The sequence below is a fragment of the Microplitis mediator genome, chromosome 6 (genome assembly GCF_029852145.1).
Source record: "Microplitis mediator isolate UGA2020A chromosome 6, iyMicMedi2.1, whole genome shotgun sequence".
In the NCBI taxonomy this organism is placed as follows: domain Eukaryota; kingdom Metazoa; phylum Arthropoda; class Insecta; order Hymenoptera; family Braconidae; genus Microplitis; species Microplitis mediator.
In genome coordinates this window covers 22,504,537-22,521,817 of record NC_079974.1, presented here as the reverse complement: position 1 = coordinate 22,521,817, position 17,281 = coordinate 22,504,537, and the positions used below count along the sequence as shown (strand labels likewise).

At 30.1% G+C, this 17,281-nt stretch overlaps 1 protein-coding gene across 1 annotated transcript; it reads left to right on the top strand.

The window, feature by feature from the left end:
- The first annotated feature begins 645 nt into the window (after nucleotides 1–645).
- Nucleotides 646–15,642, top strand: LOC130669264 (uncharacterized). The gene is made up of 5 exons (XM_057472035.1): nucleotides 646–1,019; nucleotides 8,791–9,218; nucleotides 10,553–10,764; nucleotides 13,724–13,968; nucleotides 15,450–15,642. Exons 2-5 carry the CDS (start codon nucleotides 8,792–8,794, stop codon nucleotides 15,574–15,576), a joined length of 1,011 nt encoding a protein of 336 aa, XP_057328018.1. The 5' UTR covers nucleotides 646–1,019; nucleotide 8,791; the 3' UTR covers nucleotides 15,577–15,642.
- The last annotated feature ends 1,639 nt before the right edge of the window (nucleotides 15,643–17,281 follow it).

Sequence of the window (17,281 nt, the reverse complement as noted above, 5' to 3'; positions counted from 1 at the left end):
TCACTCAATTAAAAAAAAAATTCTGACAATATTTAAAGTCACAACAAATTTGTTTTTTGATGACATCTCCCTAGTGTTCCTTATATATATGTATATATATAAAATATATGAGTTGATAATTTTATGGTTACAAATGTCTGTCTTGTTAGAACGGAAGTACAAAACAGGAAAGGGGTTGGCTGTCGCAACAACTCCGTGAATTGACTTTTGACTGTAGCTTAAACTTTCTCACAACTCCTCAGTACTCTAGTCCTCTATTGTGCTTTTGAGAGTTAACGAGAAACCTAGGTAGCTCCATACTTTATCCCCACACATGCATGTATGTAACACACCCTAGAATGCATTACAGAACAAGCATTGAAAGCCCGCAAGTTTACGCTCTCCCGGAATTCCGCTAAAAATTACTCCGTCTGGCTGTTCGTCAGTCCGCGGCGTAAAACCTTTTAGAATTCAGCCCCCGTAATCTCAGATAATTAAAAAAAATTTTTTATTCGATAAAATAATAAGATGAGAAGACGTTCTATCATCGAAAAAATGTAAAAGGAGATTAAATATTAAAAAAAGTAATTGGAGTAAAAAAATGTAGCGACGCGCGCGCCGCTTGCCACTATCAGCAAATCGATTCGAAAGGATGATGGAACAGTAGTTGGTAGTGAGGAAGCGAGGAAGCGAGGCAAACCACCCACAACACTTTTTAAGCTCTCAGAGCAAGGGAGACGATAAAGGGAGAGAAGGGACCGAAACACAGCATTAAAGCTTGCCCAGTGACTACTAGGGAGAGTGTGTGCGGCGGGTGGGCACCCGGTGCCGCGCACACATCCAAATCCGAATGGAACACGTAGCGGGCGAGCTCACGTGCAGCTCCAGTCATCCTCAGCCAACTCTGCGGGCAACATCCCCTATTTTTGTCTGTAGATATAAGACGCACACCAAGAGATAATAACTCGTTTATTTACCTCAAGGGTCTTTACCTTCGATGTTAAACTCTAGTACTCATTTTTCGAGTCAACTATTTCGAGGTAACGTTTTAATTTTTATTATTTTTTAAATTTATCTGCTATTTTTTTTTTTTCAAAATTTGGCTTTTTTTTTTTTACTGGCTATTTTTGTTATTTTTAAATAATTTAATTTTTATAAATAATTGTTTGATAATTTTAATTTTGTTTTTTTGAAAAAAACCAAAAAAAATTTATTTTTTAATTTTTTTTATTAATGGCACAAATTTTTTTTTAATTACTGCCTGTGATTATTAATTTTAAATAATTGAATTTTTTTAAATAATTGTGTGCTAATAAAAATTTTTTTTTAGTTTGAAAAAATAATTAAGCCAATTTTCTTTTTTTTTTATTTGGTAAAAATAAAATTTGAAAATTTAATTAATAATTTTTTTTAATTAAAAAAAACATAAAAATTTCAATTATTAATTTTTTTTAATTAAAAAAAAAAAAAAAAAATGAATAAAAAAATTTATCTAAATATTTAATCGACGGCGAACGTTTACTACGTAGTATTTTCATTGAGATAAAATAAGCGAGTAGTTTAAAGGCATTGTACTCTTATTGATAAAAGTAATTACACGTATTGCCAGAGTGCAATAAAAATAAATAAGTGAAAACAATGGACAATTAAATGTAATTATAATTATAAACACAATAAATTGATAGAAGGTTCGTAATTATCGATTGCTGGGTGATTGGAATTTTAATAAAATTACTCGCGCTAATGGAGTAGCAAAACAAAATAATAATTTATTTAAAAAATAAGGTATGCAAATTTAAAGTCGGAAGCAGACGAGTGCATTGCTGGGTATGAAAAGTGACTTGGCCACTCTCCCAGTAGCTGAATCAATAACTTTATCAAATAGTTTCGCCATTTATTGGTCGATTGATTTTCTCTCCATCCAGATAAGTAGTTCTTTCGAGTAAACTTTTTTTTTCCTGTATTCTACCCCCTCCCCTACCCCTTCTCCCGACCCCCTGGCTTCACTCCTTTAACTCTTTTTGCTCCCAGTTTTTTATTATTCTCGCAATTCATATCTGCAGTCTCTCGGGTCATGTATTCAATTCTCAAAGTAATAAAAAATACAATAACCGAGTAATAAAAAGTGTACCGTTTAAATGAATGAAAAGATAACATTTTTTTCAGTTGAAATATTTTTTACATTTATTACTTATTGGATAATTAATTTTTTTTTAATTAAAAACCGCGAATTGGGAATCTTTTTAAAGACAACATCGATATCTCGATTGTGGTTCAAAATAATTAGATAATTAAAAATGTCAATGAAATGGCAATTTTGTTGTCTATAATTTTGGACTCATATATAAATTCCATAGAATCGATATCTCAAAAGATATGACTATTTTAAGTCTTAAAAAAAAAATTTGATTTTTCCAAAAATTCCCAAATTTTTAAATCGGCTGTAACTTCTAAACGACTGATCCTACGGACTTTTTTAATCAGACAAAAATTGTAGATAATTAAATTTTCTATAACTTAGGTCTTAGTAAATATTTTGTTAAAATCAATATTTTAAAAGATATAGTCATTTTAAGACAAAACAAAATCATATATAATTATGAATTTCCCAAAAATTCCCAAAATGTTTAAATGGCTGTAACTTTTAAAGTATCGAGTTTACAGTAAATTTTGTAAGGAGTAAAATTATTGGAAATTAAATTTCCTATAAATTTACTCCTTATAAAAAAACACCTAAGATCGATAGTATCAGAGATACAGTCATTTGAAGTCTTGGTAAATAATCATATATAATTTAATTTCTCAAATTATTGACTTGAAAAATAAATCGCAGCGAAATTACAAAAAATTAAATTCGGTATTTATCAAAATTTCTCTAGATATTTATTTACTCCACGTATACAGGCTGTGAAACACAAACAATAAAAAATTTATAATAATAATGATAATTGATAATTATTTATCCAATCAAATTAAAAACAGCAAACAAAAGATTTAATGATAACAAATAATAATACTGCGGGTATTAACGAACAGAACAAATAAACGAAGGTAGTAAATTTGAAATTTAAAACCCCATAATTTCATTTAAATATTTATCGTCAATCGTTGTCGAAAATACAAACATTTTATGTTAAATTAATTCACCTATTACACATATACAGACACATACTAACTCTTACCCACACTCGCACATGTAACATGATTTAATTAATGTATACGTGTATTAATTTGCACATTCAATAATCTTGTAGGAAACTTGGGTTGACCTGAATTGGCAAGTTCATTAGCAGATGAAAGTTCATGATGACGCAACCTAAAATTTATAGATGCACCCAAAAACACGTTCTAAACTTTATTTTATAATAATTAAGTAAAATATATTTTTTGCTTTTATGTCTATTTAAACTTTATATTTTTTTTCCTGGACCAAAGTTTATGTATAATTTAAATTAATTGAAATGGAAGAGATGATTAAAGCTGCCACATCTGTCCAATACTCGTTCCAAAGAGATGTGACATTTTAATTAACGTGCTCTGTTAGAACGTAGTCACACGATACTGCTGGCACTGCTATTGCTGCAACTGCTGAGTGAAAAATAAAAAGAAAAAAAATATAAATTACAAAAAGGTTTCTCTTTTAATTATCTTGCCACTAGTTCTTTCAAACTTACTTTTCGCTTTATCCTTTTTCCTTTGACTTTAATAAAAGAGTTAAGTAATGATATTATTATAATTATTACTCTAGTAGTGATAATAGTGTCATTATTATTATAGCGAATGAGAAAAAAACCCTTTTTTCTGTGGAAATAATTTTTTAAAAATATTTGATAGGGTGGTCATTAGAAAGGAAATTTTATGCGCTACAATTTTTGTCTGATTGAAAATTTTTGTAAGATCAATCGTTTCGGAGTTATAGCGCTCTGAAGATTTTGGTAATTTTTGGAAAAATAATTAATTATTCTTTCTGGGAATCAAAATGACTATATCTTATAAACTATTGGCTTTAGGATATTTGTTATAAGGACCAAAGTTGTGAGAAATCAAATTTCCAACAATTTTGGTCTCTATAAAAAATATTCTAGGATCAATAGTTCAGTAGATACAGCAGTTTAAAGAATTTGGAAATTTTTGGGAAAATATATAGTTACGTTATAAGGCTTCTAATGGCTATATCTTCTAAAATATTCGTCCTAGGATATTTTACAAAAGGACCAAAGTTGTGAGGAATAAAATTTCCAACAATTTTGGTCCTTACAAAAAATATTCTAGGACCAATAATTCAGTAGATACAGCAGTTTAAAGAATTTGGAAATTTTTGGGAAAATATGTAAGTCGTCTCTACGACTTTAAAGAGCTAAATCTTGTAAAGTATTGATTCCAGAATAATTTTCACGGTCCATAGTCATAGAAAATTCAATTCCCTTTTTAATGACCTCCTTGAACGTCAACTTATCTCATAATTATTCGATCAGTAAAAAAAATTATTTCCCAAATTAAAAATTTTTAATTAAAATATTATCTAAAATAATCTCAATGAAACCAACTCATAAATAAATTTTCCTCGGAAAATACGTCGAGCGAAAACTACGGACACTTTGTACGCAGCAATATATTTTTCATTTAATATTTTATTACCCTTGTGTTTCTACCATCTGTAAAATATATAATCCGACATAAAAATTTACGAGTATTCAAATTACAAAACTCCATATACCCGAGTATAATATTATTAAAAACTATGGATTGAACAGTAGCAGAACGCGTAAGCAAAAAAATAAAAACTCGTATCCCTGAAAGCTCATTCAACTAAAGTGCATAGTCATTTCATGTCTACAATATAGTTACCTAAAAAAAAATCTGTGTACATAAAAAAATGTCTGGTACAAGAAAAGTACATACTTAAAAAAAAAATAAATATGTACGTAGACTTTAGAGAAGTGCATTAGAGTGTAGTAGTAGTTTATAAGGTCTCGTGTAGCCCAAAAGATGAGAAAATTAAAAAGCGTATGCAAGCGAAACGTCTGTAATATCAACCACCACGCGTGCAAAACATTGATTTTTATTTTTTTTTAATGAAACAAATTTTTTTATTTTTTTTCTGACACTTACTATCAATTCAAACCCTTTGAAATGATCCTCCGCAAGGAAAAAAAAAGATTGATGACATTTTTTAAAAGGCGCGGGTTTAAAATAAATGGGGCTGGCAATTTTTTGGACGTTTTTGGTAATAAATGAGGGGTTGAATTTTTTTTGGAGGTTAATAATAAATAATAACAGAGATAAGGGCGGCGGGGAGGGGGTGGGTGAGGATAAAAAAGGATTGGGGGAATAAATGAAGCCAAAAATACACGAACAATACGGGAATTAATATACATTGAGAATTGAAATGGCGAAAGAGCGGCGATAGAACTGGTGGATGAATAAGAATGGGCGAAATGGATTCACTGGATGTGTTGGTGGCAAGAGTGAGCTGATGCCAGTGTAGAGGCTCAGTGACCCGAGTCTGACCTGGTTTCGTGCTCTCTGATTTAGCTGGTTCACCCGCGGGATTTTATTCCTAATTCTGATTATATTTTTTATCGCCCCGAGGATCTTATTGAGCTGACGTATCTTTAATACCCTTCGGTCTGTATTTTTAAATTTTTTAAAAAGAGAATTTCATTTCCTACATCTTTATTACACTAGATAAATATTCTTAGATCATTATTTTTGAAGCTAGTGATTTTGAGCCTAAGAAAAAATAATGAACATATTCGGGAAAAATTTCAAATTTTTTGAGCTGCTATAACTTTTGAACGGTTGGTTTTATCGAATTTTTTGTTGGAACAAAATTTATAGGAAATTGAATTTCCAACAACTTCGATCTCTGTAAAAATTATCATACAATCAATATTTAAAAAGATATATCGATTTTAAGCCTCAGAGTATAATGATATACATTTCCAAAAATTTCAAAATATTTCGAGCTGCTATAACTTTTGAACGGTTGGTTTTATGAAGTTTTTTGTTGAAACAATATTTGTAGGAAATTGAATTTCCAACAATTTTGGTTTCAATAAAAATTATCATACAATCAATATTTAAAAAGATATATCGATTTCAAGTCTCAGAGTATAATGATATACATTTCCAAATATTTCGAACTGCTATAACTTTTGAACGGTTGGTTTTATGAAATTTTTTGTCATGACAAAATTTATAGAAAATTAAATTTCCAACAACTTTGGTCCCCATAAAAATTATCATACGACCAATATTTAAAACGATACAGCGATTATAAGTCTCGACAAATAATTATATATATCTTCAAATAAATCAAAATCCCTCTAAGCGCCGTAACCTTTTAATACTTAACCCTAGGCAATTTTTTACGATGACTAAAAAGTGTTGGGAATTAAATTCTCCTTTTTCACGAACACCCTAAACGTCTAGTCATCTTATATATTGTCTTAAACATCAGCCGTGTAAAAAAAAGTAATAAATTGCTTCGCTTAAATTTTCGTTATTATCATTTTCAGTGGAATTAATTTAAAAACTTAGATTTAATCGTAATTACGAGAAGTGTCTTAATTTATAATCTTAAAAGCTTTTAAAGCTTAGCAATAGAGTAGTGTTCTTACGTTATAATAAATATACACAACATTTAACAAGAAAAGTTTGTTTGTTTGGTTGTTTTTCGATGTATATATTTATGCGAAAGTGTATTATTGTGACATAATTTAAATATGACCTACATAAAATAACTCGGGGGTAATAACTGTATAGAGGACGCAGTAGGAAGAAGGAAATGCCCTAGTTTCCCAGGCAGGGCGATGCACCGTGTCATAATAAACGCGTATATCGGTTGACGACCTACTTTTCCCCGGAATGACCTGCTTTCAGCGGTCTACGACCTGTTTTCGCGACCTATATTCGCAAAGGTCTTATCGGTTTCATTTTATCAGTCTATCGGATCAGATTTATATCTCGATAAAGTCCCTTGCGAATTCTTCCTCCTCAATCTCAATCTCAATCTAAATCCCAATCCTTCTTCTTTATTTTTATTCAATCAATTATCGGACTCGAGAATTTATTCATTAGGGATTTCATTACTCCTTATTTTATTTAATAGCCCAAGTTCATTAACTAAAATATTATTATTATTATTATTATTATTATTATTATTATTATTATTATTATTATTATTATTATTATTATTATTATTATTATTATTATTATTATTATTATTATTATTATTATTATTTGTATTGTCACCTTTTTGAAAAGGTTACTTAATTAATACAGCTGTTGAATTACTTTTTTTTTTTTAAGTACACATGCTCTAATTTTTTTTTTGTTAATTTATTCAAAAGCGTTGACATTAACGAACGAGCTTGGAAACGTTTAATTAGTATTATAAAAACAAACGTTACTTTTTTTTTGCTTAACATTAATGCTATTGAAATGTCAGCATATATAATTTTAAATAAAACCCTTTTTTTTTATTTTTCTTTATTTTTGCTGCTACGTGAGTTATTAATCAATAGTTATTTTTATACCGATTAGAAAATTTAATAAATCGTTAGCTTAGCTATAAAAATTATGATGAACTTCATTTTCGAATAATTAACTTCTATTGACATCCATCTTACGGCAATAAATAAATTTTATCACCTTACCAGTAGTATGATATTAATAAACCGTAATTTTGATTTTAAAATTTGATCGAACTAGATCTTCTAAAGTTGAACTTTTTTTTCACGCCCTCCATCTTACGGCAATAAATAAATTTTTATTTGCCAGCAATATCATAATAATGAACCATAATTCTGACTTCAAATTCCGGCTGAAATACTTCTTCTAAACTTGAACTTCGTTTCCTTGTCCTCCATCTTACGGCAATAAATAAGTTTTCATCTGGCAGCAATAGCACAATAATGAACAATAATTTTTATTTCAAACCACGACCGAACTTCATCTCTAAAGTTAAACTTCATTTCCTTGTCCTCCATCTTACGGCAATAAATAAATTTTCGTCTGTCGGCAATATTATAATAATGAACAATAATTTTGATTTTAAATCCCGGCTGAAATACTTCTTCTAAACTTGAACTTCTTTTTCTTTCCCTCCATCTTACGGCAATAATTAAATTTTTATCTGGCAGCAATAGCACAATAATGAACAATAATTTTGATTTTAAATCCCGGCTGAAATACTTCTTCTAAACTTGAACTTCTTTTTCTTTCCCTCCATCTTACGGCAATAATTAAATTTTTATCTGGCAGCAATAGCACAATAATGAACAATAATTTTGATTTCAACCCCCGACCGAACTTTATCTCTAAACTTAAACTTCGTTTCCTTGTCCTCCATCTTACGGCAATAAATAAATTTTCGTCTGCCGTCAATATCATAATAATGAACAATAATTTTGATTTCAAACCTCTACTGAACTACTTTTTCGAAATTGAACTTCTTGTCCTCGTCCTCCATCTTACGGCAATAAATAAATTGAATTATCTTTCCGATCGTATCATGATAATAACCTGTAACTTCAATTTCAAACTTTGATGGAACTACACCTAAAATTTAACTTCTTTCCCTGACCTTCCATCTTACGGCAAGAAGTACGCATAGCTTTAAGTAATGATTCCATAGATTTATTTTTAAACTGCTTATACAGGTCCACAAAACGAACTAAATTTTTAAAGGGCTGATTTCTAAGGTCACTGGGGACTAGATATTTTACCCTGATTACATTACTCAAATAAATCCAATCCTGCGCTTCAATAATCATTACAAAAAAAAAATAAAACTGTTTTTCACAGAATGCCAAACGATACTACCCAACATCGTGACTCCGGAGTCCCAGTTGAAAAATCATCAAATGAACCAACATCACATGGAAGTTCAACCTGGCGCAGAGGAGTGTCATCATCTAAAGAAGGAAGTGAAGACGAATTAAAATACACGCGTAATCTCGTCTTGTCACCAGAATATGAGAGAGATTACGAAATTGCTCAACAACTGTTAAAAAGCATTCGGGTATCTCCGACCCCTGCGCCAAAAGAAAAGTCTAAAAGCCGCTCTAAGAAACGTCACGACAGTCAAACTTCTAAACTGCCCCACTGCGGCTGTTCCTCTTCCTCAGATCAGACGAGGGTCGAAAAAAGTCTTAACAAATCCGACCGGAGAATCAATTCGTCCCGTCGGACTCGCAGTGCCGACAGGGTCGAGTCTCACTACACTTACATTGGTAATTAAATTGAATTAACCCGGGTCAAAAGTAAAACTTGATTTAGACTTGGTTTACCAAGTCGAAATTTGGAGCTGTTTTTTATAAGACAAACTCGACTTTTTTTACGGAGATATGAAATACATTGAGTTTAAGCCTTGGTTTAGACTTAACTGGCTTACTTAGTCACGATTTAAGACGAAAAAGTTTAAATCAAGTCGAAATTGACTTGGTTTAGACGGCGACCGTCTTTTTCTTCTCATGCAATAATTTCTTGCGACAAAATTTCTCAGCAATAATTTCTCGAGGCATATTTTCTAGAAGAATTTCAAGGCAAATAATATATAGCGAGAAATTTTTGTGTCGGATCAATTTTTGTTTGAGTGATTATTGCTGAGAAATTTTTGCATGGGAAATTATTCCGGATTTATAAAGGCAGGGAGCCGGTTTAGACTTATTTGACTTAAAATGTAAGGCGAAAAAGTCTAAATCAAGTCGAAATTTGATTTAGACTTTTTCGACTTAAATTATAAGGCGAAAAAGTCAAAACTACGGTGACATAATTTTTATAAATTAAGGCGAAAGTAAGGCAAATAAATAACTTTTTTTCGACTTGACTCAGCAAGTCAAAAGTAAGATGAATGACTATTGTGCTAAAAGTAAAGACGAATAAATTGAAACTAAGATCAAAAAATACACAGTAAAAAATATTGTGTATTTGTGTCGAAAACGGTTTGTGTTAAAAATTGTAGTGTGTTAAACTAACACAAACTTGTGTCACTTTATTTTGTAACATTAAAAATGTGTTATACACTCTTTATTAATACATTTTGGGTGTTACTGTGGAATTCTTTGCGCCCTCTTGTGGCGATATTTCAACATAATCTTTGTGTTAAAAAGGGGTTACACAAAATTTGTGTCGAAATTTCAACACAAATTTCGTGTCAACCGTTTTTAACACACAAACTGTGTTGATTTTACACAATATTTTTTACTGTGTACGAATAAGTTGAAACTAAGATGAAAAAAGTTCAAAAAGTTGAAAAAAATTAAATTTGTCGAAAAAGTCGAGATGTTATCGAAAAATCGTCGATAACTTCAAAAGAAAATAACCCTGATTTAAAAAAATGATTAAAAAGTATTTAAAATGATTTGTTTTTTAATCATTTTAAATACTTCTTAATCCTTCAAATCATTTCTAATCCTGTCTCTTATGGACATTTAACGTGTGAAATCATTTTTTTTAATCAGGGAAGGTAAAACGAGCCTGAATAAAGTTTTATTTTTGACCCGACAAAGTTTGTAAATAAAAAATGAGTAATAAATTCCTAATGTTGACCTTGAAATTGAATTAGATGCTCCTGTAAGTGGCCTGTCACGCGAAGTGACAGAACATGCCTACGAGACAGTCCCCGAAATACCCAATACCAGTGAGAATATGAACACAATACACGACAGCCATTTACTTAATCAGAATGCTCCCAATTACTCACATCCGGTATATTCGATTCCTTCGATGACATCGCCGCCGCCCACCTACGACGTCGCTATCAATAAATCTTCTCAGGTAAATATACAATGCTCACACTATCTATCAATCTATCAATCAACTCATCCATCTATCCTGCTTTACTTACTCTCCTATTATTTATTGTGTCTACCAGCTCTGTTTACTTCCTCGTGATCTGATATCAAGAATGAAATTTCGATGAATGAAATAATAATAATAATAATAATTGTAAAAATATCGTCCTGCTATTCATTCTTATTTTCTTTGTGACTTTAATTACATTCTTAATTTTTCTTTCAGTATTTATTAACTTTTCTCTATTTAGCGCTGAATAGAAGCCTGGTTCGAAACCAGGTCATAGTTTTTTTTTAAAGAGATTTTTTAAACATAAAATTTTCCATGTGAATATTAAATTTTTAATTTTTATTTTTAAAAATGTATAGAATTCATTTTAATTCAGGGTTTAGTGAATTGGGGTCAGAAAAATTTTTTTTTAATAGATTATATATATATATATATATATATATATATATATATATATATATATATATATATATGTATGTTTTGATATTCATGTAAATAGTGAATTGCAAAAGTTAAAAATGTATTTGTAAAAAAAAAAATAGAAATTATTTTTCGGTCGGGACTTCGAGGTTCGAATTCAGGTCACAGTTAATTTTTTTTTTCGTTATTAAATAATTGGTTTTTTTTTACGACAAAGTTGATATTCATTGAATTTATGACGATATTTATACAGGGTGATCCGAAATTAGTTTTACACGGGTGAGATTTAGATTGAGGTGATGATTCTAAGCATAAAGTTCCTGAAAAATATATTTCTTAATTTTGAATATTGTGTTATTAAATATTCAAAGAGGCCAATCAGTAACGAGCTTTAGAATTAGAAAAAAATGTAATAGAATGAAAAATAAGTTTGGCAGCGTTGCGCATAGCTAAGTTCACATTTAATTGTTTTATATAGAATTTAATTCAAATAGAATAGAAGTAGCGTTTTTAGCATTTTAGGGCCAGTTTTGGCCACTTAGAAATTTTGAATAAAATAATTTGTAAAAATACGCAACAACGTAATTAATTTTTTTAAATGTGTTTGAAGATATTTTTCACGAAAAAAAGAGCAGTTGAAAAATTACAGTTTCGTATAGTAGTAAAGCGCTCCGAGTCTGAAACTGTAAAAATTTAATTTTTTATCAGTACATTTTACAGAAATAACAAATATTACAGTTTCAAACTCGATACTGTCAATTTAAACTGTAAAATTTGCTGCTTAAAATTGTATTAATTTTATTACTATAACAAATTTCTAAAATTACAGTTTAAGCTTTAATGTTTAAAGATTTTTGCCCGGAAGACCTGTTTTTACTGTAGAAACTATAATTTTTCAACTGCTCTTTTTTCCGTGTTATCACACTATTGCAATGAAATTTTTTTTAATACGGTTTCATTATTTAAAATAAAGTATTAAATGTCCAAAAATGGAGCAGTGGCCACAAATGGTACTTTTACCCTATAAGAAGTCATTTATTTTGAAACATTCGAATTGGTAACTAACTAATATAACCGTCCATAAAAATTTAAGTCTATAATTTTGTCTCGGTTTGAGACTTGAATTTTGTCTAGGATTTTGTCTTGAATTACTGTTTGATTTTAGTCTTAAATTTAGTTTCTGTTTCAATTTAACGTTTTTTTGAATTTTTTGTCTAATATAAAGTCTTAGATTAAAGTCGTGGTTGCTGTCTTGATTTTAGTCTCAAATTTTGTCTTGGTTTAATCTCGAATTTCATCTTGGTTGAAGACTGGACTTTTGTCTAGGATTTTGTTTTAAATTTTGTCTGGATGGTTATATAAGCTATTTGCCGATTCCAATGTTTCAAAATGAATGACTACACATTTATATTTGAATTAAGTTCTGTATAAAATAATTAGATGTTAACTTAGCTATGCGCAACGCTGCAAAACTTATTATTTATTCTTTTATATTTTTTTCTATTTCTAAAGCTCGTTTCTGATTAGCAACTTTGAATATTTAATAACTCCTACAATATTCAAAATTAAGAAATATTGTTCAGGAACTTCCTGCTCAGAATTATCTCCTCAATCTAAATTTGACCGATGTAAAACTAATTCTGGATCACTCTGTATAAATATTAAATATAAATTTACAAAATAAAAAATTCAATTTCAGACTCAGGTTCGATTCCCGCGGACATTTTTAAAGATTTTTTTCCATGCGATAAAAAAATTAATTTCAAATGTATGACGTAGATATCAAAAAAATTTCTAAAAAAATTAAAAAATTTTCTACTAAATTATACATCAGTCAAAAAAACTGCTCCCAACTCTATAAAAATCTCTATTATTTACAACTTGAATCTTTGCCAATTCATTGTTTTGGTATATCGCCAAAATCCATTTCCTCATAAGTTTTTATAAAAAAATAGCTAATTTTTTCTATTTCCTATAAATGACAATTTCGTAAAATAAATAATTCCTCGTCCGGAACAAGAGCGAGCACGAAAATTAGTTTCAATAAATTGATTAAAAACTATAAAGCATAACCCCGAGGTAAAAGTTTGTTGCTCTGGATCCAAAAAAATTTAATTGTCAATTAGTAAAACAAAAAAAAAAGTAACAAACTCCAGTTAATTAAATTTGTAAAATAAAAGTAATCAATAAAAGTACTCTAGTATTTTGTTGGAGAACTTGTCAAAAGTTCAGGTAACAGTAGAAGTGGCAAGTAACTGATCAGACATAAGAGCTTCGAGTTTCCTTGGAGTTTACTACTATAGTAGAGACTAAGTGTCAGCTCCTCCACTTAGCTACACTCGATTTAACTTAATTATTCCGGTAGCAAGTAATTTTCCATGTGTCGAGTCTCTTGCGCAGTCTCTAGTCTCTTTAAAATCATTACTATTTTTTTTTAATTAGTAATAAGCAATAAGTGACTTTGTGCAGTAAAATTTAGTAAGTAATTAATTAATTAATGAAATTGCAACAGAACGGATTGCCGCCGTCTTATGGAGAATATCTGTATCAGAACTACAAAATGTATGAACGATCTCACACCCCGCCGCCACCCTGGTCAGACTCAACCTCGACAAACAACATGACGAGCCCTTATATCCGTCAAGGCCAAAGCAGAGTTTGCACCATTCACTCCCACAACACTGAGAACATGGGATTTTGCACACATGCTCTGAAAAAACATGTTAAGCAACAGAAAATACGTGCAATAAGTCCTAGGTAATGGTTTTATTTTTACTGTAAGCTCTTATTAATCATTAATTACTTTAAATAACTGAAAAAATACGTAATTTTTTAAGTTGGAAAATGAAAAGTAGTCCGTCTTTGCCGAAAATAGGCAGAGCTAGACATCTATTGCTTATAAATAATTACCGATTTGAAATAAGATCATTTTTTGGGGGTTACAAATTTTGAAAAACTGCACGGAAAGATTGGAACACGACTGGTTACTGTTCTACACCACAATCGAGAATTTTTTTCCAGCACCATACTGAGTCGGGTACAGAACAGTAACAAGTCAGGTTCCAATTTTTCCGTGTGAATTCAGATTTAAATTTAATAGTACATTACACACCTAGAGGAGAAATTAGGACATTTCAACCCTTGTGTGTAATTGTCCCAGTTAAAGGCGAGGGTCACAAGACGGGGATTGGGACCTTCTGCTTTTATCCGAGGTGTGTATATGATTTTACACCAGTCTTTAAACATGAATAAGTGAAAATAAGTGAATATTCACTAATTCGAAGTGCAAACCGAACCACTTATTTCAAAAAGTGGTTCGGTTGGCACTCAGAATTAGTGAATATTCACTTATTTCACTTATTCATGTTTAGAGAGCAGATCTGTAGCTGAAAGTTTAAATTTTTGCGTCTGTTTAAAGAGAAGAAAGTCGTTCTCTTTTTTTATGATGAGAACCAGCGCGCGCCATTTTTCCCGGTCTCTTAAAATGAATCAGTGAAAAGTTCTGCAATCAGTGAATATTCACTGGACAAATAGTCCCATATCTCTGATTGAATCAGTGATATACTTAGTACTGATTCGCAGTGAATATTCACTGATTTGCAAAACTTTTCACTGATTCATCTAAAAGATCGCAAACAGAGGCATTAATTTAAACTTTTAGGTACTCTCTAAAAATAAATCAGTGAAATTCACTTCGAATTAGTCAATATTCACTGGGAACCAGCTATAAGTATAGCACTGTTTGAATTAGTGGTATACTTATAGCTGTAGAAATAGTGACTATCCACTGATTCGCAGTGAATTTCACTGATTTGCAGAACTTTTCACTGATTCATCTAAAAGAGCGCAAACAGAGGCATTAATTTAAACTTTTAGGTACTCTCTAAAAATAAATCAGTGAAATTCACTTCGAATTAGTCAATATTCACTGGGAACCAGCTATAAGTATAGCACTGATTGAATTAGTGGTATACTTATAGCTGTAGAAATAGTGACTATCCACTGATTCACAGTGAATTTCACTGAATTCGTTTTTAAAGGGTACAGATTCAGTGAAAAATTGTATGCAGACCACGAAGGAAAGTAGGACGTCCCGATTTTCGTGTTTGCGACCCTCGTCTTCTTGGGTGGGCAATTACAACCTAGGCGCGTAATATTCTATTATTTGAAAGCTTTGACTCTTTCGGATTTAAAATTCGCGGGGATGAAAAAAAATGTCTAAGAGAAATTAATTACAGATCATTGAGTGAAAGCCGCGTCCAGCAACAAAGATTGAACGAAATGTACGACGGAGCATTTTGTATGGAAACAGCCGTCATCACGACCGCTATTGAGAACGGGGTCGCATTCTGCAGCATTATGTAAGAAAAAAACTATGAATGAAAATTTACAATACTTATAGTACGTAAAAATATAAAACATAAATTATTACCACATTCTAACGTACTCTGGCTGGACCAGGTGCTATTATTTGTTCGGATTATTTTTTTATATTATATTTATTTATTACTCAAGCTATTAACCAGTAAAAAATATACTAACTATTCTAATGATTAATGATTAATATAATATTATAATATGAAACGAATAAAATAAAATTATGAATTTATGTATTTATAGTTTATAATTGAAAGTAAGAGTAGACTTAATTGATAAAGTAATCAAATGTACGCGACTATGATTAGATATTTAGTATAAATATCTACTTCAAAGAGACTTCCTTCAATTAGATGTACGTGTTACTATAGAATATAACTTATACACTGTTTTACTCGTCATATATTTGATATCATGTATTTTGATGCCGACTTTAGAATCTACTCATTATTAAATTGGATAATTAGTCGGACGACTTGAGCTGATTTTGAGATGAAAAATTAATTTTTGGACACTTACAGTTTTTTTTTGCATCTGCACACTGGACTTAACAAAAAAAATTATTTATGCAGATAGATTTATTTTTTTCAAAATTAAATCGCTGGGGTAAAAATTAACACTAGCCCCAAAAATCTAATTTTGAGTTCCGGGTTCTTTATTTTTTTTCTGAAATAATTTACTGATAATTAGAGGGCTCTAGTATTTTTTTTCATTAATTTGGAAGTGTGTAGATGAGATTTAAAAAAAAAAAAAGGTTGAAAAAATGATTAGAATTTTTTCTATGGGTAAAAATGCCAGCCAACTTGGAAATTGATTGTGAAATTAAATTTATTAATTAATAATTAATTAATAATGTGGTCTAAGCGCACAGAAACTCCGTCGAAATGACGATATTGAATCTGAATATTTATTAGAAGTGCTCGTAATAAAGTAGCCAATAAGTAAAAACTAGATTTTATTTGCAGGCTTGAAAAAAAAATATTGTACCTATTGTGCGACAGAGTAGAGGTACCATTTGTGGCCACTGTCCCATTTTTGGACATTGAATACTTTATTTTAATTAACGAAAGTAAAATAAAGTTTCCATTTTAACACTGGGACAAAAGTATCTCCAAATGTATTCAAAAAATTAATTGTGTCTTTTACGAATTCAAATTTGCCAATTGTCCAAAAATGGAACCTCTACCCTAAATTATATACGCACTTTAGAAACGGATGCCAAATGAATTAAGAAACATTTATGAATAATTGATAAGAAAAATATATGTAAGAAAGTATATGTCTACTATATAAAAAAAAAGGAATAAAAATATATAATACTGGATATTCATTGAACGTACCTTGATGTCAATTTTAAAATGAACACCAGTACTGCATGTGTATAGACGGAAATAATAATAATAATATTGCTGAATAGAGGAGAATAATAAGTAGAAGGTCAGGAATGGAGAGAAGTATTTTTGTTATGAAAAATAAAATTTTGGTAACCTGTAGATTGAAACTGTACGCCAGTGAAACTAAAACCAGATGATTAATAACCAATTGATGTGCTAATTATATGTAACATTGATGATTATAATTATTATTGTAATTGTAACTGTACTAATAATAATCAGTTGTGGCGCCTATTTATTGTATAAATTGTAAATGTTTAGAGGACCAAGAAACATAATAAAAAAAATTCTGTGTTGAT